The 22,630-nt window shown below is 40.4% G+C and overlaps 1 protein-coding gene across 2 annotated transcripts in view; it reads left to right on the top strand.

Moving 5' to 3' along the window:
* The window catches only part of PLCL2 (phospholipase C like 2), a 187,264-nt gene that overhangs the window by 152,205 nt on the left and 12,429 nt on the right, over positions 1-22,630 (top strand). For both annotated transcript variants that reach the window (XM_072726794.1, XM_026006441.2), the window contains one exon: positions 17,446-17,555. In XM_072726794.1, coding sequence (XP_072582895.1) covers positions 17,446-17,555 — 110 coding nt within the window. The remainder of the gene's footprint in view (positions 1-17,445; positions 17,556-22,630) is intronic.

The following is a 22,630-nucleotide window of genomic DNA, read 5'->3' as shown; positions in this document are numbered from 1 at the left end:
TGGGATGGTACAGGAGTGGTGTGGGGCAAGGGGGTCTGAGCCGACGTGTGAGGGAGAGAGATGGGTAAGTAATAAACTGCATGGCTACACAAGCATGAGTATGCATAAATCCATGAGCATAGGTGAGCACACTCACACTCTCTCTCTCCTAATGTAATGCATGCTTGTTCTTCCAAGAAATAGCAAAGTAGAGGAACACATGCAGGGGAGCCGAACGGGAACCTACAGAAGAAGAATTTGCATTAAGAAATGCTTCATAAAAGTTGTTTAGAAAGTTTGTAAAAAGGTAGCTAGGTTCTTTCTGGGGAAAAGTCTTTTTCACTGTGCAATGTTTACCTCTTTCTCTCTTACACTGGCCAAAAATGGCAGCCTATCTTTGAATTTTAATTTCCTCTTTAGTTGCTGCATTGATCTGCTTCGTAAAGGATAGAAAGATGATGTAGAAGAAAACGCTAACTGCTTTGCTTCAGTGAGTTTGATGTTTTTATCTGGTGAATTTCAATGGAAAATAATTTGCTGTCTGGAAAGGAAAAAGAAATCAATGACATACTTCTTGTTAAAGATGGTGAATTAACACATGCACTTAATTTCCCCTCCCTTCTGAACCTCATTAAAATGACAGTAAGGGTTTTTTGTTGTTGTTGTTTTTGTTTTTTTTTAAAGGCATAAACCCATAAGGACAAAAAAAAAATGTGAGGAACAAAATTTCTGAAACTGAAAAACACTGGAATAAGTGATAATTGACTTAGGTGACACAAGAGAGCTGAATCTGAGGCTGGTTAACTGGACACGGGCAGGCAGTCTGGTTTACACTGCAGACCACCTCCACCTGCCACCTGCTCAGATGCCCCTGCACCTTGGAGTAAAGGTTAGGGATAAAAGAGAACTGTCCAAAAGCTGGGTTAGGGAGCAATTAGACCCCAGAAGGCTGGGAGACTACATGTGTCCCGACAGTGGAGATGTTAAAATAGCAAAGTTTCCATCCTTCATTTGGGGAGTTAAGTAGATAGTGCTCAGGAGGAAAAAAAAAGTCTAAACAATATAAACATGTTACTTAGAAATATGGACATACACATTAAAAAAAGGAAACAAAAAACTGAGCTAGAAGGATTGAATATAACTACTTCTAGAAAGGGGGAATGGGTAACAACTATTTGGCTCTTTAAACCATGTGCATAATTTTGATAAAAATTAAATTACTAATACATTTAAATTTAATTTAAATGATTAAAGTAAAAAAAAAAAAAGAGGAAGGAATCAAGGACCAGAAGCTGCCACAGGAGTCCCTGACTGAGGATGTTCCAGGAGAAGACATGGGCCATAGTCCCAAGGCATGAGGGGCAGCATTGAGTGATTAGGTGAGGTTTCTGCCAAGATCTCCAGCCGGCCCCCCTGGCAGCATGGGTGGGCACAGTGCACAGGTGATGGCTGGGTGTCTGGGGCGGGGGGTGGGGGGGGTGGGTTGGGGGGGGCGCACGAGAGCCTAGTTCCTCTTCTAGCAGGAGAATTGGTTCTGCCCTCTTTTTGAATGACAGAGGAAGATCAAGCTCTCAATGAAAGAAACCCCTGCCCACCCTAGAGCTATTTAAATAGAAGTTCCTTTTCTAAAAGCTCTGTGGACTTCTCATGCATGGCAGGGTTGCATCATTACCAAGTGGGATATAAGCTAACTTCCCCAAATAATGAAAGCTTTCATTACTCTTCGTTTTAATCCTTTTAATGGAATACTTTCTATAATAGATTCTGTACATCCCTGCTTCCTTAAATTTGGTTTGGCAAACAATCTGAACTTTGGTGACTGAGGGTCGTTTTGAGAGGCTTCTGTTATTATCTTGCAGTTTAATGGCAAGTCCCCCAGGAGCCTGTATGTCCTGGAGGGCCCCTAACCCTCTCTGTCGGCTCAGATCCTGTTCAGGGTTAATGGTTTATTTGTTACTTCCATTCAATTTTCACTTCCTACTGCTAATTTGTACTGTATCCGACTGCCTATTAGTACCCTGGACTCTTTCTTTCCTTTCTAATTTGCTGCTTCTAGTCTGCTGAGCAGTTGGCATCTCCCCTGTGGCCCAAGCTTGATAGATTTGTCTCACTAAAAGCAGGTGAGAGACCGATGCACTCCCACACGGAGAGAACAAGCAGAGCATCAGACCAGGCCTGGGTTTGATTGCTCCTTTTTTATTTTGCAAACTCCTCCCATCTCAGTGTGTTCCTAGGGGCTGGGGTTACCAGATAAGCAACCTGTCACCATCCATCATGTGCTTTGTTCGCATCAGTGTCTTACCTAGCACAGGAAACAGAAGCATCTATAAGATTTATCCTGAAAACACCTCACAAATGTTCTGTTTGAAAAAGTTTGCAAATAGAGACCTGGGAGCCTATAACTTTTGTTTTCATTTATGTCAGGATGTTTTGCAGCTGTGTCTTGACAGAGGCAAGAGGTTCTTCCCTGGGGATCCAGAGACCTGTATTCTTGTGTTTTGCTGTGTGATACTGGGTTAGTCACTACCCCTTTCTGTCTCTATTTTCTCCTTCTAAGGGACATTGGAGTATTTGATCTTCTCCTGACCACTTCTAAAATCTTCTGAAATGCAGTGACCTAAGACCAGTTACCTAATTAGCAATTTTGGAATGGCTTGATTACAGTTACTTAAAAAGACTACAAGATTAAACAAGTAATCCCATCCAGGGGCATGGGGATACTGAAAGTGCAGCCCATCAGCATGAGTTTCAAGAGGGAAAATCAATGCCTAACATCAAAGCCGAAGAGTGACCTCTCTGAAGGTGGGATACAGACCTGGAGTCAGACCCCATAAGTTCTCTGGGACCCTCAGCATCTGTACTCTTCTTTTTTTTTTTTTTAAAAAAAAGATTTATTTATTTATTTATTCATGATAGACATAGAGAGAGAGAGAGAGGCAGAGACACAGGCAGAGGGAGAAGCAGACTCCATGCCAGGAGCCCGACTCGGGACTCGATCCCAGGACTCCAGGATCGCGCCCTGGGCCAAAGGCAGGCACTAAACCGCTGAGCCACCCAGGGATCCCCGCATCTGTACTCTTCTTAAAGAATGGGTGTTGAATTGCCAGATCCTCCCCCAGGTACTTGAGTTAACTCACAGTTAGTGAAGCCATGGGAAACCAAGAAGTTGCAAGGTCCGCAGTGGCCAGGCCAGTCTGCCCTACCTGTCCTTTTGTTCCACCAAAAGGAACCTTCATTGCTGATTAGAGAGAATAGAGAGAATGATCACAAAGATGACAAGTAGGCCAATTCAGAACAAAAAAAGTTTCAAAATAAGCACTCCATCTCTAGAACCCTCTGCCTCACCACAACCCTCTGTCTCCTGTATCCATCACCCATCCCATTTTAAGATGCCCACATCATCATATTAATGGTATTTCTAAGTGTGGTTGTGGTCACAACGAAGCACATGGTGTAAATAATAAGTACAATTGAAGTTCAAAGAAAGGGGTAAGCCCGGAAGGTTTTGTTGGTAGGGAAGGAGGTAGACTTGAATCTAGGGACTTGAGGGGATGGAGGATCCATGGAGGCAGAGCAGAAGGAACAGGGCTTTTGAGGCTGGCCAGAGTGTAGAAGTTCTCATTATCAAGGTGTGCTTTCTCTGCACATGAAATCTATTGTCCTGGCTAACGGGAGATACTTGTTTTAGGTAGCCTCAGAAATTAGGAGTGGAACTAGAGCTGGCTTCAAAGGATGGAAGCCTTTTAATTCAAGGACAAAGTATTTGGGATTGACTTTCTAGGACAGCATTTCTCAAAAATAGATTCAAGGAACACTAGTCTTACTTCTCAGCAAAGGATCTCATCGTCAAATTCTCATAACAAAACTGATTCCTCTTTGGAGATTCTCAGTACACATTAGCATGCTAAATATCTTCCAGGTTAACTCAGTGTGTCCTGAAGGTACATAGTTATAAAGCCTTTGTTTCATCTCCTGTCACTGTCTGGAATACTTTAGGAAACTGCTATAGATGGGGGTGCTAAATAGTTTGGGACAGGCTTGGGGACTCATTGGTCTTGGGACTCTGCCCTTTGCCCTATGCATTCAGATGCTCCCTCCGGCAATGGAATGGGGATGCTTGCAATGTCAGAATAGGAAAGAGTTGATTATGAAGGTCTGTTTCATAGTGAGCATGATCACAGTAGGATGGCACTGCTATAACAAATACTACAGACTGGACAGTTTATAAACAACAGAAATTTATTTCTCCCAGGTCTAGAGGCTAGGAAGCTTAAGATTATGGTGCCAGTAGATTTGATATGGTGGCGGGTGACGGTCTTCTTCCTGGTTCATAGATAGCAACTTCTTGCTGTGTCCTCACATGGTGGGAGGGTCTAGGAAACTCTCTGGGATCCTTTTTATAAGGACACTAATCCCATTCATGAAGGCTCCATCCTCATGACCTAAGCAACTCTCCAAAGCCCCACTTCCTAATACCATCACATTGGGCATTAAAATTACAAAATATAAATTTGGAGGGGGAGGCAAACATTCAGACCTTAGCAGATGATCAAATGGAAAAAGCTAGCAAGTGTTGAAGCAACTATAATGAAGCTTGGGATGGAGTCAGGCTTACAGATAGAATTGGTGTCATCCATATGGGAGTTGGATGAGTTCTCTCAGGAGGAAAGAGTTGGGAAGAAATACTGAATATTTGAGGAGATGATTATGAATCTGTAATTCAGACTGGTTGTTTTACTTTCCCTCAAGTCATAAAAGCATTCCCAGTACACCTGATACCATACAGTTCACTTACTGTATATTCTTGCAACTCGAATATAAACTACTTGAAGGCAGGAGTTTATTCATCACGTATCCCAAATTCCAACAATAGTGCCTGATACTGAGCAGATATATGTTGAGTTGAATTGAATGTTAAATGCTGCATTTATTAGTTCATTCCTTTATTCACTACTTATGAGGTCCTTACTCCCAGTATGGCAGAAGCTGGGAACTTGGCTCCTTGTCCCTGGGGGGTGGGGGGGAGAAAGAGGGGACTCCAGGTGGAGTGTTTGGAGACATGCCTGTGAAGAGAGCCCCCCTACACAGCGTATGTCATGCAGTAGTAAGAGGACACTGCTGTGCAGCCACAATAGCATGCCCTGTGATGAACTCTGTCGGGGGTGATCAGGGAACCAGATCTCAGAACAGGAGTTGAGTCTGGCAGGTGGTTTGTCTGGGAGCAAGGCTGGTTGGGACAGGAATTCCATGCAGGGAGAAGATTGCACACAGGGTGACACAGGACAGCCCACGCCAGCAGTGGCCGTGACAAAGACGGGAGCCGCAAATGAGGCTGGAGATGTGGGCAGGAAACAACACAACCCAGAAGCTTGAACATAAAATTGAATGACAACAAAAAACTTGACATATTAGACTGCATGAAAAGAATTCTATATAGCAAAAACTATCAGGAGCAAAGTTCCAACAAAAACTACAAACAGAAAAAGTGTTAGCAATACATATCACAAAGAGCTAATGTCCCTACTATGTAAGGAACCCCTAAAATCAGTAAGAAAAAGGCCAACAATCCTATATTCTTGCAAAGAATTTGAACTCTTTATGGTAAAGAGAACTTAAAAGACTAAAAACAAAATGAAAAGATGTTCAGTCTCATTTATCAAAGATGCAGATCTGTTCCAGGGACAGTTATGAACAAAAAGTCTAAATCCCTGCCTTTGTGAAGCTGAAGTCTAGTTGTGGAAGACAGAAAATAAACAAAAAGCAAATAAATAAAACATTTAGGTGTCAGGCAGTGGTGAGCGTTTCAGAAACAAAGACAGAGAAGGGGATTGAGAGTGCGCAGAGTGCAGGCAAGGTCGCTCTTTTAAATAAAGCGCTCACGGAGGACCTCAGTGACTTTTGACAAAAGCATGATTGGAGGTGGAGAGCAGGCTTTCCAAACATCTGGGAAAGGGATGATCCCAGGAAGACTGTGAACACAGAGACCTTGAGGTGAGAGCATTCATGTGTCAGCGGAGGAATGAGTAGGCCAGCGAGGCTGCAGCGTCTGCATGGACAAGGAGAGACAGAGGGGTAGGAGCCAGCATTAACAATGAGCTGGAGTTAACAGTAGGCCAGACACCTGGGCTGGCTTTGTTCTCAGTGAGAGGAGAGGTCTTTTCCTAGGCCTGAGAAGAGGAGTGGCTGCAGCAGAACATATGAGGATAGGGCATGGGGTGAGAGCAGTGGCTGGAAGACTATTCAGGAGGCTCTTGCAACAATCCAGCCCAGTCTGTGGTTGTGGTCGGATGGATGGTAGTTGGGGTGGAATGATGTGAAATGGTTACGTTCTGGAAATTCAGCTACATTTTGGATATGTCAGGATTTATGGTAGATTGGATGTGGGGTAGGAGGAAAGAAAGAAGTCTGTATGACTGCAGGATTTGGGGCTGGAAAGAGGACACTGCTATTTACTGAGGTGGGGGGAACTGAGGAGGAGAGGCTCGAGAGGGAACGTTAAAGATTTGGTTTAGACATCTTAATTTATGCCTGGCTGGATTCCATGTCTGGTAAGAGGTCCAGACTAGAGGCAATGAGTTTAGAATCCATAAACGCAAAGGTATCTTTTAAGGCTGGAGACTCAACATCACCTAAGAAGTGACTGTGGCTGGAAGACAGAGCCCTGTCCCTCCAACATTGAGATGTCAGGCAGGAGATGTGTAAGACCAAGCACACCGGTTAGGATATAGCCAGGCAGGAAGGAGGAGGACACTGTGATCTTCTAGAAGTTGAGTAAATGAAGTATTTCAAGGAGATGCCACTTTTCATGCATCAGATCCAAATGTTTATATCCAAGACGTCAGAGTTATATCACACACGGGTCACACACATGGATTGGTGAGGATATAGGGGAAACCAATACCTGTCCCACGGTGGGGGGGCCACGCCTAGGGAGGACCATATGGCAGTGGACATCAGATTTATAAGTATGTGCAATTTGAACCAACAATTCCATTTTTTCAGAGTTTATTCTACATATATGATCACATATTTGGGGGAAGGACAATATGTACAGAATTTTCTTTGCATTACTGAGAACAAGCTTAACATTACACCCTAAATGTTCAATAGGAGGGCCCTTGTTAAATACATTCTGATAGAGCCACATAAAAAAACATTATGCTACCATAAAAGAGAATAAAATATAAACCTGTATATATACATTTACCTGCACCCACACATGCTACGTACTACACTTATATAAGGAAGATCTTATATATACATACAGAAGATATATATCCTGTGTGTGTGCGTGCATGTGTGTGTATTAAAACATTATTTTCAAAAGCAAACAGTGTGTGCTATTTGCTAAAATTTGTTTTAAAAGGTGGGGTAGGAGAATAGGGCCTGTGTGCTTATGAGGACATCCGTCTGGGAGGATACCTATGGGGGAGTAACAGCAGTTGCCTGATGGGAAGGGAGCAAGGAGACTGGGAAAGGAAAGATAAGACTTTTCAGATTGCTGAGTCATATCACAATATTATCTGTTCAAAAATTTAGATAAGAAGAGGTACAAAAAGCAAGGGAGGCGCCAAACTGTGGTAGAGAGGAAGGATCCGATTTAAGAGTGGCAATACAAACAAAGATGTCCTAGGTTTAAAAAAAAAAAAAAACAAACCTAATCTTTGAGTATAATTAGGGGGTGAAGGCGGCCTTTTTACTTCTCAATGAAATGAAATGGGGAGGGTCCTGCTATAACCACATCATTGCTCCTGTGACCCCACCCCATGTGCATCAATCACATGGCCACGTGTTAAGGATGGTGGCGTGGCACTTGGATTCCACCAAGAACTGAAAGTTATACAACTTCCTCTCACCTAGATTCACCCAGATGGAGCAGGCTGGCGGAGGAAGGAAAACCTCCCTCGTGCAATTCATTCACAAAGTGTACTGCTGTGGATGTGGCATTCTGGGGATCTTGTCATCCATCTGGGTTTCATGGATATATTTAAGAGACCTGGTTTATCTCTTCCACCTCGTGTGGAACGGGATTTAACAGCTCAAAAATCCATCTTAAAATAATTTGGCTTTTGTTAATGCCAAGATAGGAAAGAAGGCCAAGAAAAAGAGACTACCAACTGGAGCTATATGAAAAATAATTAGGCATTTCCATGTCTCCATGGGGATTATGGTGTAAATGCCCACATGTCAGCAGCACAAACTTAAGACCCCTTTGGTTTTGGGGCAGAATGTATAGTTTACAAAGGCTGTATATTTTAATGAGTGCTATATGTAAAGTAGTTGGGAAAATAACCAGATAGAGTATTTTGTTTTTAAGATACTCTGAAGTGCCACAAGACACGGGCAGACTGCACTTATTAGGTACTTTTAATATTGCTAATGAATCATCCTCTTGAATGAGGTCCCAAATAGACCTGTGTTATATGGAATTCCATCTTCCAGGAAATATGTCTCACTACACCTACTTTAGGAAATTTGAAATAAATTAAAATATAAATAACATATTTCATTTGTCACCATTTGAAAGATTTTGCCCTTGCTTGTGGTTTCTATTTTCAACACATTAAAAAAATATATTTTCTCACTGGATGTGTTTGTGAGCTTTTTAGAGCAGCAAAGTAAATTTTCTGTTGAAAAACTAATCTTTAAGTATTTAAGTTTAAGATCAATATGTCTCTCTTAGGAGTATTTTTTTAAATTATATTTGTTTCTAAAAATATTTAGCCTTGTGCTGCATGTTGTATTTTAGATTCATATCATTTAGATTGGTAGAGAAAATCCCAACCAGAATGTTTGAAAGGTCATCTGCTTTATGTTTGGCAAGAAGAAATGGCATCCATTTCAATCGAAGAGGAAATGATGCCATGTTTCTGACTGAGTCTCCCTTCCCTTCCAGGCAAAAGCTTCTTTTTTCATATCTTAGTATTTATTGTATATATCATATATTTTTAAGTTTTTATTTTATTTTTATGGCTGGCTGGTTTTCATCCAAGTTTATCTGTGATAGGAAGCAGGAAACTTAATAGAGGCTACTTCCTACATCCCATTCTTTGCAGTTTTATAGTAATGTGTTTAGTTAATTTAATTATATCATTCTGGAAAATTTACACTCAGTTATTAATTTTTACAAAACATGATACTTAATCTTTCAGCTTTACCTTTTATTTTTGGTCACTAAGCTTTAAGCCCTTCCAGAAAGAAACTCTTTAAAATATTTAGGTTATAAAGTATTTTGAAATAATAATTGGAAAATAATGTGAAACCAATACCTACCAATATAAAAAACTTAGCTGTTTAGATTTTCAAGAGATGACATGGAAAGAAATGACAGCTCTCCAAAATGTTCTTAACTTTAAAAACAAATCATATACTTTTGTGTGGCCATACCAATTTTTAAATTCAATATTATAGTTATATAAATGGAAAGATTAAGTGATTTATGCAGTCCCCACCATGGACACATGGCTCTGTTCTTTGCTCACATGGCCTGTGTCTTCCATTCCCTTAGACCAGAACTGACTGTACTCTCACAGAAATCACCTGAGTATGGGTTTTCCATTTATCTTTTCTCTGCTGTTGGATGGCCAGCTATCCATTTCATTAATTCTCAGGTTCATTACCACCAAGAAAACTGAGCAGATTTTCTTCTTGTTTAACATTCTTGAAGAAAAATGACTTAGATCTTTTCCCTGGGAACAGAAACTTGGGGTCATGGAGTCAGAGGAACCTAATTGTAGGTTCTTTGGCACAGAGTAGCCAGGGCTCAAAGGCAATCCTTTTGGCAAAAGAGCGGTCACAGCAGACTTGGCCAGCTCTGTGCATGAAACATGACCATTCGCTGCTTTCTGGATTATTTCCCCCAGGCTTTGGTCCGTGTTCCCATGCACTTAATTGGAATTATGTAATATATACTCACAGTATTCAGATTTTAATGCCTTCAGACACATCATGTATTTTGACTCTTAAATAATATAGCCCTTTGCAATTATAAAGCATGTCATACTTTGCAAAGGTCAGGATACCTAGTTAGCATTGGTTTTTCAAGTGAAGTTCATTGAAACTTACAAAGATTTCCATTTCTTTGAGCAAAATTAACTGTTACCTCTTGTCTCACTTGGGTGACAACATCCTGGTGGAATTGAGGCATCTTGATTGCTTCCTCTACCTTAATAGTTGCCTCTAAATGTTACAAATGTTAGCCAGGCTGTGTTTTATTTGAGGCTCTTGTAATGCTACTTAGTGTAAATCAGACAAGTATATGAGACATTACTAAAGAAAGAAAATACAAGATACTGTTAACAACTGCACATGGCTCTAAAATATACAAATTTATGAATAAATTGTGTTAGTAAAGTATTTGGAAGATGCTGGAAACACAACTTGTTCCTGAAAGAAAATACAACTTGTTCCTGAAAGAAAAAAGATCCCACTTCTTATCCCCTCATTACTATTGGCCGGGCATCTATTTTTGAACCCATAGATTGTTTTCACAGTGGGAGTTCTTGTCACTAAGCAGCGGTAGGACACATGCAAGAACCTGCGGCCTCACTTCTCTTCAGTGCTTGCCTGTGAGCTTTCTCTAAGTCCACCTCAACACTCAGGCCACAGAAGCTAAGAGCCATCTTTTGTAAGAATATTAGAACCCTTTTGTCTTAAATCTGCAATTTAGAAACCTCCAGATAATGATTTTCCTGATGGTCACAAAAGAAATTTTCTAAGAATCAATAAAATTCTAATTATTTTCAGAAGCATATAGGTTTTTTTGTTTTGTTTTTGTTTTGTTTTACCTATAATTCACCGATGAGATATACTTGGGTTTTAGACTTAAAAAGCTCTCTCTTTCAGCCCTGTTGCCCCGGGTGAATAAATCTCCACACCAGCCATCTCGGTGCTGGTAGGGCCGTGTGTGGGGCCTGCCCTCACTCTGGTGTCTGCTAAGGGGATGACAGCAGCAGTGTTCTCCTTTTACTTTCTCAGGAGAAGCTGGTTTGGGTGGTTCTGCATCTTCTTATCCTTTTAAGAATCCCAGAGCAGTGGGGCTTTCACTCTAAAATACTGGTAATATAGACAGGCAGATAAAAGACGCCCTGCTAATTGGTAAACAAGGAACATGCAAACAGTGGCTATTTACTTTGTGTAATTGCAGGTCAGTTTGGTTTACAGTGTAGTTGCGAAGAAAACAGAATGTAGAACTAATCTCTGTAGGCTAACACAAGAATAGCTACTAGAAGTGGCCGGGTCTCTAACCAAAGTAAGAGGAGGCGGAGGCATCCTGAGGCCCGGCCTGCACCCTGGGTGGAGTTGAGCCGCGTGCTGGCTGCTGGCATGCCCTGCGTCCCCAGCCCTGTGTGCTACCTGCTTGCTGAGGCTGGGAGTTAAGCAGATAGCCTCTCTTTAATCAGAGTCCAGTGTTCTTACTCCTTCATTCAGGACACTAAGGCTGGCAGAGATCAAGAGCAGGAAGTGATGATAAAGGACTCCCTGGCCACCTTGTTATGTAACTTTCCTCTATAGCAATTCTATATTGCTAACAATTTTACAGTAGGTTCAAGGGTAATCAACTCTACCTTACGGCATATTTGTTATCTGCTCATTTTCCATCCGGTCACTTAAGTGAAAACACAGAATAGACTTACTCAGGTTTTCAGAAAAATTGGTTTGTCTGATTTTTTATTTTTCAATCCAGTCTTAAATGATCAGTTGTTCGTAATTTATCCTGTAAAATTTTACATTATAATACACAGACCTTGTAGCCTCCTAAATCTCCCATGCATAGTGTTTGTTTCCTAGTTCAAAAATCCTGCTTTGATAGTGTTCCTACAGAGTTTATTTTTGCATTGATTTAAAAAGCAGCAGTTGTTAGGTGTCCTCACATCATCATTTTAATGCTGTCGCCCTGTTTGCTGTACTGATGCCTCTAAACTCAGCCATTGTATTCCAGAACAAAACTATAAATATTTCTTTATGAAAGAGCTGCCAGTGAATTGATAATGTAAGCACTAGTTCCCGTACCTCAGTTTGTTCCCCATACTTCTAGAAATCTGTTTTTTTCACAGAATGGTCAGGAACGGGTTTAAGTGATGGGATTACAGATTTAAGCAATGGGTTTTAATAGGGCTCAACACTGCATATAGCCAAATGACCTACACATGGTGTATAATCAATAAATTATTCTCTTACCAATTAGTGGTGCTACTTCAAGTACCAAGAATTACTTTCATTATCTAAAATGATGAGACCCTTTATATCCAACCATTAAAAAAAAAAAAAAAAAAAAGAGTGGCTAGGCAGTCATTTAAAAAAAAAAAAATAGTCTTGACTGTGATGCCTGCTAGCCCTCCCGTCTCCCTCACCCTCCCTGCCTGCTACCTTCCTTCAGGATAGATGGACTTGGCAGTGTCGTAATTCTTACATTTTTCTGAAATGCCCCTCAGATCATGGCCCTCTCAGACCTGCTGGATATTCTCTCCAACTTCATCATCACTTTCATTCTCTCATTCTCATCTCGTCATCCTCCGAATCTGGTTTTCCTTGCAGTGATCCCCAGCCCCCTTGATGGAAATCTTCTGGGGGTACTTGCTAAAAATGTCTCAGTCTGGACCTGCCACAGGCCTTCTGACTGGGATCCTGGGGGAGAAGCAGAGATCCTGCATTTTAAACACACGCCCCCAGTGACTCTGTTGTACAGTGAGGTTTGGGACCCACTCCCCAGCGTTGGCGTGACTTCTCTGTGAAGCCTGGCTATGATCCTCTTATAGGATCCTCCATATCCTTCGCCACAGTGTCTCGAACAATGGAGCCACATGCTCTTAACGCTTCCTAGATTACTGTGACACCTACCTAACCTTCTCCTGGCTCCTTTCAACTGCAGCCACTGAGGTGCAGCAGCTCCTGGCCCACCCAGGGCTCTTCCCACTCCTGGTTAACACCCTGTCTCCACCCCCCTCACACCGTAAATAGAGAAAAGGAGTTTTAAAACAAAAACAATTTGGCTTCCTTGTGGGGGTTGGGGCAGAGGTGAGAGAGGTGCTAACTTGGTCTCAAAAGTTTTGCTTATTAAATTTTCACCAGCTACTTTAAATCTCACTCTGCTCTTTAGACAGAATGGCATAACTTATGGACAGAAAAGAGGTAGTGCTTTTACATTTCTTAATAATATAAAGACTTTTTCATTGGGCTAATGTTTCCTTGCTGAAAATAATTTGGAAAATAGGGAGAAAGTTACTTAACATATAACCCAGACAGGTTCTTTGTACTCCATGTTGATGTAAAGAACCAAAAAAGACCTCCTGTGACATGTTAGAGTAGATTTCCTGATAATTTAATATCAGAGGAATAATGCAATTTGCATCTAATATAATTAGATTTCCTTGTTATGTATGGACTGACCCAGTTCAAATGCATAATCTCATTTGCTGTCCTTCCATATTCCCTTAGAACTGGGTCAGTGCCTGTGCATTAGCCCTTAGGGCACTCTGCCTCATGGCATGGTTATTGGGTACACATAACCATAGCATGAGATCATATTAAGGGTAAGGACTCTTGATTAGAAATAATTCATGGTAGTTGGAAAACCGTGGAGTATTGGGCTCAGGCAAAACAGTATTCAAATCTTTCTTTCCCATTTCCTTGGGAACGTGCTATGGCTCCTCTCCATGTTTCTTCTGTAATATCTGTAAAAAGCACTTGGCCAGTTTCCTTTTGCTTCCCTCACTGGTGCCCTTAGTCCTTGCCCTGGGCTTTGCACATCACAGGGGAGCAGTGAAAGGTACCGTTGTATTATACGGGCGAAGGTCAGAATCCTTTGATTTACTTAAAGAAAAGCAGTATAGGCCTTGAATCAGTGGATTAGCAGGTGTTTTCAAAGATCAGTCTATAAGTTATTAATATAAAAATTTTTAATGAAACTGTTGTGTTATGCAGCAAGCCAAATAATGAAATAAGTAACAGTGGGACCCATAGTCTTGGTCACTTTTTAAAGTTTTGGGTTTACATGTATTTTTTTTTTCTTTTTGCTGGGCTTTATATTTTTAACATAATTTTTCCAGTCTTCAACGTGTCACCTTTTTTGTGTGCATTTTCAAAAGAATCTCATTAGTAATACTTTTTGTACTTCCCTATGGACTTTGATTGGACCACTGATATTTCATGAAGAGAGAGAGAAGAGGGAATTATGTAGTCTCATTTTTTAGTAAACATGTAAAATAGGAGCTTTTTAGACAGCAAGCATGTATGTATTCTGCTACCCTTATTTCTTTAAATGTTTCCCTGTTTCTTCCCTATTGATATCATTTTTTATAATTTTAACTGTTTTTCCTTGAGTCCTCAGTCCTTCTCAAGGCAGCCTGTCCTTTTACTGCCTCTGGCCATGAGTTCTTCTTTCCTTCAGAAAGCTTCTTAAAATTGAGGGTAGATGTTTGTCTAAGCTCAGCATTCCCTCAAAGACCATGCAGTTGTTTATCTTGTTTATAGAGAGCTACTGCCCTACCACTTCTCTTGTGTCTCCTCTCTTTCCTGTATTCCAGTCATGAATTCCATCTGCCACACCTCAGTGATGCTTATAAGGCTATCGTGCCTCCTGACAGCTAGAATAGAAGCATTATGAATGTTAATGACCCCATCCTGAAATCCAGATCTTGCCAAAGCCAAGTATTAAATCTTATCAGAAAGCCAGCACATCAAGGTCTCACCGCTCAGGCTTCACCTGGCCATGTTCTAAGAAGTGGGTCTAAGTCATCACAGTACTCTCTGGGGGGGGGGGAGGGGGTCTCCCAGATGAGACCAGGGAAAAAGAGTGTGTGGATGCATTTGCACATGCCCATGCATCCAATTAAATGCTATAGCAAAACACCTGGGTTTTGGAACAAGATTGCTACCTACTCATGGTTATTTCTGTTTGTTTTTAGGGTTTTGTTTGTTTGTTTTTGCAGTAAGCTAAGCCAAGTACATTCAGTAAAAGTCAGAACAAGATTTAGGGAATGCAGCCTGCTATCTGAGCCAGGTCACCATCATGGTGGAGTGGGTTTAGTTAATCAAGTTGGGATGTTCTCAGGTACCATCACTGGCAAGAGAGAAATTTGGGAAAAGGAGAGTGGTTAGTGTGGTAGCTTTCTAAACAATGTAATGAATTTTACTGTTCTTTCTTGAAACCAGTTATGTTCTTAAGTTTTATTAGCAGGAATTAGAACCATCGTTTCTATTCAGTGAGAGTGGGGGGAGAAGAAAAAAGACTAAATTGGCAGCTTTTACTGTATTTATCATATGTATCCAGCTTTTGCTTACCGTTTAAAGACACTAAGAAATAAATTTGCTGTCAGTCACAGTATAAAGAGTTGCTTTGAAATGGTGTTGCATAGAAAGGGAGTTAGAAATTGGAATGCCCAACTGAATAGTAAGTGTTCACAAAAGAGCACAGGAAATGTCTTGTAGAGATTACAACTGCTACGCATTATTTGTAACAGCAAATGCTTTTGAAACAACCCGGTATCCATCGGGGAGCCTGGTTAAATAAATGCTGGTTCATCCACTCAAGCAGTCTACGTAGCTGTTAAAAAAATGAGCGAAGGTGTGCTCTCCACATTGACATGGAGTGATCTCCATCCACTATGTAGTTACATGAGGAAAAACCAAAGTACAGAACAGGGTACTTCTAAACAGTGTACAGAAAACAAAAACCAAGTACAGAAAATTTTTGTGCAAGAAAGGAAAGATCATGGATATACATACACAGTTGCATATATTTTCAAGGAGAAACAATACAGGAAAAAGGTAAATTAAAAACTGCAAGAAATGTGTAGGGGGAAGGGAGGAGTCAGGGTGCAAGACACCAAGAGGAAGCAACACTTACCAGAGCACACTTCGATACAAGGTTTGACTTCAGAATCATGTAAAGCTTTGACATGATGGTAAAATAAATTACATCCATAAAAGCGCAGCCCCATCACACAAACACAGAGAATGAAAAAAACCCACAAAAAAATAAATGAACCTAATTGGACTTTGTTAGTGACATAACGATATGGAGAAAAGAATTATTTGGACTGATCTTAGAACACAATATTCTTGCTGTACATTCTTAATGAGATACTCTTTGAAGACCTTCTCCCCAAATGTAGATTTTAAATCAGATTTAGTAGTCTTACTATTAATAGTTAGGTTGATGTGGTTAGGAATTAAGATTTTCCACCTAAAAGACACAAAATAAGCATAAAATTTTAAAAAATAAGTAAAAACCTTGTACACTTAAATTTGTATTAGAAATATTAGCAGGCACCTGGGTGGCGCAGTGAGGTTGAGTGGGCAACTCTTGGTTTTGGCCCAAGTCATAATCTCAAGGTCCTGGGACTGAGCCCTGCATTGGGCTCCACACTCAGCATGGAATCTGCTTAATCTCTCCTTTCCCTCTGCCCCACCCCCCAGTCCCTGAACTAGTGCTCTTGTGCTCTCTCTTTCTTGAATAAATAAATCTTTAAAACATAGAAGTATTAGCAATATTTTATTCTTCCCTTTTAAAAATAATGTGTCTGAGATCAGTCCAATGAAAAGGCCTTAGGAAACAATGAAAACTCCATAAAAATGGGCATTCCTAACACCCAGATTGTGGTCTTTAAATATCATTCCCCAATAAAAGAATCCAGAGGTCCTTGGAGAAATGTCTGGCTCTGGGGCCAAGGTGGAAAATGTACTTGGTAAGTCTAGAGCATCTTGTGCCAGAATGCTGATTAGTCATTCAAAAGGACTCAGGAACCAGTCTGAAGGGTTCCCATTGTCCAGAGGTAGGATCATTGACTGCAGTTCAATAAATAAAATTCCATGAGTTGTAATGGTATGAAAACAACAAAAGAACCATCATACTACTCCTGCATTATTGCATTGTTGAGACTATTTTGAATGACAATAGAGAATGTTCATTTGATTAGCTAAATTATGGTAAAGAGTCATAATGGAAATGCAGAGTTAAGGTTGGGGTCCTTGTCCCAGTCCACTCCCCTTCACAATAGGCATGGTGTCTAACCTCAGATTGACTCTCTGTGGCAGGAAGTACATTACTCTGCATTCATTTCATCTCCAGTTACCAATATGGTGTCAGCAGAGCTGACATCTGCCTTCTGAGGTTCCAAAGACCTGGCTTCTAGTCCCAGCTCTTCCTCTTGCTCCCTCCGCAGCCTCCCATCTCTCACCCTTGCCAAGCCTCAGATTCCTCATCTCTAAAATAAGAATGAGAATGAATGTGCCCTGTTCACCCTTCAAAACCGCAAGGAATGATTGCTGACCTCTAAGAAGCCTTCCGCCTTGCTGAGACCGCGAATTGTCAGTGTTTGTCCTCAGTTATTACTTTCTTAACAGGTGCATTTGTGAAATTGCACTGGAGATTGGAATCCTTTTAGCTATACCAAGAAAAATAAGTATTGCCAGTTCATTACCGCAGGTTGGATGTGGAAGTAAAAATACTTTTGTTTCTTTCAGCCATGGAATTCCATGAACACTTGCACAGCATCGGCACCAAGGAAGGTTTGAAGGAACGAAAACTGCAAAAAGCAGTGGAGAGCTTTACTTGGAATATCACCATCCTAAAGGTACGTGGCCACGCTGTTTCCAGTGCTGGTGATGTTGCCATCTTTCTCAGAATGTTTCCCCTTTTTAGTTCAACATGTCTTGCATCGTGCGTTCTCAGCCACTGGGGCGATAGCACCCCACAGCAATCCAGTGAGATCTCGGCCCTCAGGAGAACCTGCAGGCACGTGGCTGGGCAGTGCGGCATGGAGCCAGCACCGGGGCTCTCATGGCTGGCACAGTGTGGCTTCTGATAGGAAGGGAAAGGACCTTCGCTTCTATCCTTGAAGCATCGTCAGGTTTAGAAATGGCAGTTGCTATATATGAAATAGATGGCGTGATTACAGGGGGAATGATTGAGAATTTAGATTCTAATTACTCAAATGTCATTTAACGCTTTAAAGTATAATCACAGCCTTAATATTAATATGATCCCAGGACAAAAATAGGAAAGACTTATGTGGGGCATAATTTAAACAAATATGTAAAGGAATTGCCGTTTAAAATAAATTTTCCTTCGAGGGAAAAGCCATCTGTTTGCCTGGCTTGCTTGCTTCCTTCCTTCCTTCTCTCCTTCCTTCCTTCCATCCTCAGCATGACCATTTTTAAGATGTTATTTTTTTTTATTATAAAAGCAATACATTATCATTGTTGAAACTGTCAAAATAGAAATGCAAAGATGAACATAGTCCCACCGTTCAGAGGCATTTACCGCTGGCCTTTAGCCATACATTCTCCCTTTTTCTCTGTGCTCTGTATGATGTGACATGATTTTTAAAATAATGCTAGCTATGTACCTTGAAACTTCTGTTAAGTTGTCTCAGTGGTCTTTACTTTTCTTCTTCTTAGTGTTTGGGAACTTGAATAATCTAACACAAAAACATTATTTCACTCTGGATCTTGGATCGCTAAATCTAAAATACTCTCTGGTATTCACCCTCCAAACTTTCTGCTCCCTTGAAGTCAAAACTGTAAAGACGTTATCACAGCTGCCTCTTTTAATTTCCCTGTTCCCCCTCAAGTTAAAAGATCCATTCCTGGAGCTGACAACAGTTTTTGATGTGATTTAATAAAAAGTCACCCTTCCAAAGCTAGCCAACTTGCATTTTCTCACGTTAAACCTCTACTCATTTTTATAATTAAAATCATTTCTTGACTTCTTAAAATGCTTCCCTTCCTTCACATGTGCTTTCTTTTGTAATCTTTCAATCTTCTGCTTAGAAGTTAACTTTGATAGTTTGCAGTTCAGTAAACAGCAGATAGAAGAATTTACAATGAAACCGAATTTGGCTTTGTGATTTGCTGACTCACTCCCACTCAGAGATAGGGGTACACAATAAATTTCCTGCGAACCTCAAGAAAAAAAGCACAGTAGTTTAAGCCAGTGGTAGAACAAATGCTCATTTTGCTTTTGTTTTATTATAGGCAAAAACAGACTTTTTTTAGGCAAAAACAGTGGTAGAACAAATGCTCATTTTGCTTTTGTTTTATTATAGGCAAAAACAGACTTACTTTGGTCCGTAAGTCCAAACTTTAACCTGTGAACTATCTTTGTTATTACTCGTTTGTGGTCTAGGAACTGGAAGCCTGGGAATCACCTGGGAGCTTGTTCAAAACGCAGACTCCCAAACCCCACCCCAGATCTACTGAATCAGAATCTGCATTTTTACAAGAGCCCAGGGGATTCTTGTGCACATTAAAGTCTGAGACGCACTTGGCTAAGAGCCACCGAAAATGGGAGCCTGGTGCACATATTAATGAAAAACAGCTGACATAAAGTAATATACCAGATTTTAGAAATAAGTAATTGAAGCAAATAGCTACGCTGAGAAAACCTATTTTCTTTTGAGTTATGTCCAGGAGAGAGAATTAACACCTCAGACTTATGTTCATATGGAAACTAACATATAGGACAGGATAATAGATCTTTTTTAAAATTTCCAGTGTATTTGCCCTTGATGGTGTTTGAGTTTGGTAGAACCTGAGTGATTAATGGGGAAGAACTAGAGAGATCTGTGTGTCATTTCCAAGCAGTGAAAGGGCTTTTTCCACTCCTGGGTGTTTCACAAGTTTTAACTTTGTTTAAGAGAATCAGTGACCTCTTGGACATGAATTTAGGTCTGAGTTGAGCTACTAGCCTTTTTGGGGCAGGAGGAAGTTGGATCCTTTGGATTCCTCTGACCACTTGTTCTTTGTGGTGAGCTTGGAGAGGTGGCAGCCCTGTAGGGGATGATCAGTCCCCCAGAGTGGAGGCCTCCTGCCATAAATTCCTTTCATGTAAGGACATTCCTCCCAGTTCTTATGAATTTTTACTTGCTTTGTTTAGTTTTGCAATTTTAAGAATTGCTTTAAAATACATAAACTAACAAAGAAGAAATGTCCGTTGTGATCACTACACCCAGAGTTATCTACTATTGACACCTTGGCATATTCCAGTCATTTTTATTTTGAATAGAAATTATTCATTTGTTTTTGTAAATGCATCTTCATTATGCAGAACCTTTTTTAATGTAGAAAAGATAAAAGTCTTAAAATGACCTCAAACTCTCTGAGAAATAACTATTATTAAATGTAGGTGACATTACTTTGGGTAACATTTTAGATGCATATGGATGATAAATGGATGGATAGAGATACATTTATTGATTCTGAATCATACTTCTTTTTTCTATTTTTGACATCTTTGAAATTGGTATGTATCTTACAGTCCATGACATTTGTGTACTGTATCCTAGTTCAATTGGCAGTGACTTATTTTCTTAATGGTACATCTGACAAGAACTAGTGTCTCAGATATTGTGAAATAAGATACTCCAGTAGACGGAATCCTACTGTAATTACTCTTTTTAATTTTTTTAAAAAGTACTAAGTTTTACCTAGTTTAACAGAAGTAAACCATAAAGAAGCTAAATGAATTTATAAGAAATAAATATCTCACAGTAAAGATGATTCAGCAGTTCATTTAATTTCTTTCATTTAGCTTGATGCTTTTTGATATTCATCCACGCTGAGGTGTGTTTTAGCAATGCATTCCTTTTTATTGATGAACAGTATTCTGTTTGATGGCTGCGTTACTCTTTCATACATTCACTAGTTGATGGACGTTTGGATTGTTTCCAGTTTCTAGCTATTGAGAATAAAGCTGCAGTGAGCATTCACATGCAGATCTTTGTGTGGACATGTTCTTGTTTTCTTGGGTAAATACCATGAGTGCAGTTGCTGGGTCATATGGTTAAATGTATGTCAGACTTTATTAGAAATTGCCAAACTACTTTCCAAACTAGCCCGTTTAGTATCCTCTCCCCCAGCAGTGTTATGAGTGTTCTGATTATTGCACATCCATGTCAACATTTGCTATTGTCAGTTTAGCCATTCTAGTAAATGTATAAAGGTTGAACATCTTTTTGTTTGGATTTTTAAAAGCTTTTTAAAAGGATTATGATGAGTCTTAGTCTGGTTTTCTTCATGCTTTTTCTGCTTACTATTTGTTGAGCTTCTTTGTGTGGAATTATAGTTTCCATTAAATTTGGAAAAAATTTTAGCCATTTTTTTCTTTAAATCTTTTTTTTTCCTGTCTTACCCTTTCTCTCCTGCTTCTATAACTCCATTTATACATATATACTGCTTGATACCTTCCCAGAAGTGACAGATACACTATTCATTTCTTTTAAGGTCTTTTTTCTTTCTTTCTTTTTAAATAGTTTCTGTTCTACATTTTTTAGCAATATTTCTATATCTTCTGCAGCATCTACTCTGCCATTAATGCTGTCCAGCTTCCCACTTCTCTCGTCTTTGTGCTCATCACATCCTCTATCTTCGTGGACCTAGCTATTTACAGTGACTGCTTAAGAGGCCTGCTACTCTGTCCCTCCCATCCTAGCCACCGTGCCTCCCTGAACTCCAAACTCCCATCTCCTCAGCTCTGTGGGGCCACTGAGCTCTGCTTGGGCTCCACCCACACTGCAGCTGGGAACCCCTCCAAATAGACACAAACCCTGTTTGTGTGTGTCTTCCCTCAGAGCACCCTGTGTTGCACTGTCTGAACATCATTGTTTAATATATTGAATCCAGTTTTCTCCATGTGTGTCAGCCCTATTCCTAACTTGTCCCTTGTCACATCTTTCATCCCACCCTCTGTCCCATCATCTCTTCTGCTCCATCAAACAGAAGTAAAAGAGAAAAGGACACTCCATTTGTGTCTTTCCAATCTGATTGGCTTTTGGAAGTTTCAGGATTTTTATGAATTGCCACTGTGAATTCTGTGAATTTTAGAAGTTTATTAAATTGTGTCATACCCTTTTGTTTGTTTGTTTGCTGCTTGTGTTGTGTGTGTGTGTGTGTGTGTGTGTTTGCTAATTTTACTTTTTTCTCCTTTCATCAGGAATGTGGGAAGGAAATTCTGTTAATACATTTTTCCACCCACCAGTGTAATCAAGATGTTCCTCTCCTTTTATTTTCCATTTGCTAAAATATTCACTGAACTGGTGATTACTTTCATTGTTTCTATTTATAACAATTCCCAAAATGGTAGAATTTCATGATAGAAGAGCCCCTCTTTAATTGTTCCCTTTTGGTGCTAAGAAGCCAAACTCCTGCAGGCTAGCTCACAGAAGAGGGATAAGATGCTGGCTCAAGGAAAGGATCATGAAAGTCAGGGAGCCCTGAGATGAGCAGCTGTGGTCCAGCCTCACGGGAGTAAAGAGGTCAGGAAACCCAGCAGCTCCTGGGCAGCTCTCTGGGGGCCTGTGGCCATCTGCTCTGTCCTCCCTCCGCCAGAGGCTCCTCCTGCTCTGTGACTTGGTCTTACCTTGGTCTGGCCCTGACTGTACCTTAGCATTTTTTATTCTGAGTCCTCAATCTACTCATATTTCCTAGTTCAAATTACAAAGAGAGGAAATCTCATCGACTCGGCCTATCCTTTTCATTTCACGTCCAGACCAGTGATCCTAAAGTTATAAGCCTCCCCTTTTGTGAAATTCTTCTTGGATCAAGTTCTCTACCTGCTTCAATCCACTGCCCAGAAAGGTACCATCACACAGCACAAAATACAGCCATTTTGACTGGCCACTTTAGTTCTCTGTTGCTGTATAAGAAACCA

Source organism: Vulpes vulpes, chromosome 11 (assembly GCF_048418805.1).
Source record: "Vulpes vulpes isolate BD-2025 chromosome 11, VulVul3, whole genome shotgun sequence".
Classification (NCBI taxonomy): Eukaryota; Metazoa; Chordata; class Mammalia; order Carnivora; family Canidae; genus Vulpes; species Vulpes vulpes.
Note: the sequence above shows the minus strand (reverse complement) of the source record. Positions and strands in the feature narration are given on the sequence as shown.